A 1,972-nucleotide genomic window follows, 5' to 3' on the forward strand; every position below is an offset into this window, starting at 1 on the left:
AGAAGGCATCTAGGCTCAAAACGATTTGTTCGACTGTTTTTCAAGCTGAAGTTCGAATCAAAAATACCACTTTTTCTGTAAGTTGCACTTGAACTAGGGATTTATGCTTGAAGCAGGACTTCAAGACCCAAGTACGAATTGAGAATACCGACCTTGAACTTTCAAACAGAGTGAAATGTATTCAAAATGAAGTACTTAAATGCTTTTGAGCTTCCTTGATAAAAATCTTGACTGCAGCTCCTACCTATTATAATTAGCAAATGAAGTATGATGCACACAAGTTTTCATCAAGTGATAAAGGTTATATCGTATTTGAATAATCTAATAGCTGTGTTTGCTCACGCAAGAAAAACTTTTGCCATGGTATAGTCGTTCCTCAATAACAGGAATGAATTACAGTTACTATTACTTTGGTCAAGGAAAGGGGTTGAAGACTGGATTAATAGGTGTGCTTTCCACTTTACCGTTGATCTTTTTTTTTTAACACACATTGGTTTTGATATTTACACATTAGGTAAAAGTACCAAGAGAAAGTGTCCTCAGCGGCAACATTATTGTCGTTTTTGTCTAGTGACCGTGGAGGCTTAATGTGCGTTTTGAGAGCACCGCCAAGCCTTCGAGAATCCAGACTTGCTCGTACAATGAAGTCCACCTCTCTTCTTTCTCGGGCTCCTTCAATGTTTGATTTGCTTCCCTCTAACATTCGTAGGGAATACGTAGGCGTTTTTGATGCAGTAGCATATTTTAAGTCTGACTTTAAGAAATTTTTAGGTCGCATTCCAGATCAACCCTACATTCTAGGACTAGCTTGGTCTGCCCACTCAAACTCGTTGGTAGACCAAATATCATATACAGACTGAAAGGTAATAAATAGACGAATTAGAACCTTCCATTCTAATAGAACTGGGGATTACATTCCTTGTAGCTGTTAGAAAAACCCGTGAAAAAACAAACCCAAAAAAGAAAAAAATCATAAGTACCCCCACGCGGTATGGTGAACGTAAATTTCAAATGCGACAGTGCTAAATTTTACCCAGTCACATTTCAAAATATGAGCTCACGAAACCACGTCGGGTACCCCATTATTCCGTGCAACCTATCTGGCCCTTCCTTCTCGTGGGTTTGTCGTCCATTTGACATTTTTGTTTATTCATTACATATTTCAGTTTTACGGAAAACGATTTCAAAGAATTCATAAAATCCGTTCTCGCTCATTGTTGTGCAGAAGTTGGGATCGTAAGAGATGATACGGAATCCCATCCGATAGAGATCCTGGATGATGGCCCAATATTTCCTGGCGAATCGCTCTACCGAGTGAAATTCAAAGCTCAATTGTTTCACATTATTCAGAGCCCCGCTGAAAACAATGAGAGAAAATTTACCCACCAATAGTTCGAATTCTCATGAGCACTTGTTCTATGTAACGAGATTCAACAACAAGTGATAAAGGGACTTTAATGAGCTTGCTGAATAATTGAAATTGTGCTCTCTCGCTCTGGTTTATTGCTAGAATAAGACAGCAATTCAACGCCCGAGAACTTTATTAGTTTACATCCACTCCTAAACTTTATTAGAATGCGTCCGTTCCTAAATTTCTCAAACACATGATTGTGATGATTTCAAGAGGTCTTTGAAACTTCACTTCTTCCAGTTTAAAAAGTTATGCACAACAGGTTCATTCGTGAATTTGAAGAATAAAGATTATTCACCTGCGAATCCAAATTGGAATACCTGGCATTTCTTCTCCCTCTATGTCAGCCTGAAATGAAAATATGTTAACAGGTGTGGATTTGAAAGCATTAAAAATGATGAGCTTCCTGCTCTACACATATTTAGCCTATTTGATTTACAGCATTACAATATATTTATTATCCACAAGTTATATTATAACCATGTTATATTTTGAGGGCATCAGTGGGTAGTAAATTGGTATGCTGAACCAAAATTGGATTTCAACAATCTCTCTCTCTCT

General features: G+C 37.6%; 1 protein-coding gene across 1 annotated transcript in view; it reads right to left on the reverse strand.

Moving 5' to 3' along the window:
- Positions 1–619: 619 nt before the first annotated feature.
- Positions 620–1,972, reverse strand: part of LOC131881799 (uncharacterized) — a 2,515-nt gene continuing 1,162 nt past the window's right edge. Inside the window, exons 3-4 of the mRNA XM_059228757.1 lie at positions 1,710–1,759; positions 620–1,357 (exon numbers count right to left, since the gene is read on the reverse strand). Of these exons, the coding sequence (XP_059084740.1) occupies positions 1,147–1,357; positions 1,710–1,759 (261 nt within the window). The 3' untranslated portion in view covers positions 620–1,146. The remainder of the gene's footprint in view (positions 1,358–1,709; positions 1,760–1,972) is intronic.

Source organism: Tigriopus californicus, chromosome 6 (genome assembly GCF_007210705.1).
Source record: "Tigriopus californicus strain San Diego chromosome 6, Tcal_SD_v2.1, whole genome shotgun sequence".
NCBI lineage: Eukaryota > Metazoa > Arthropoda > Copepoda > Harpacticoida > Harpacticidae > Tigriopus > Tigriopus californicus.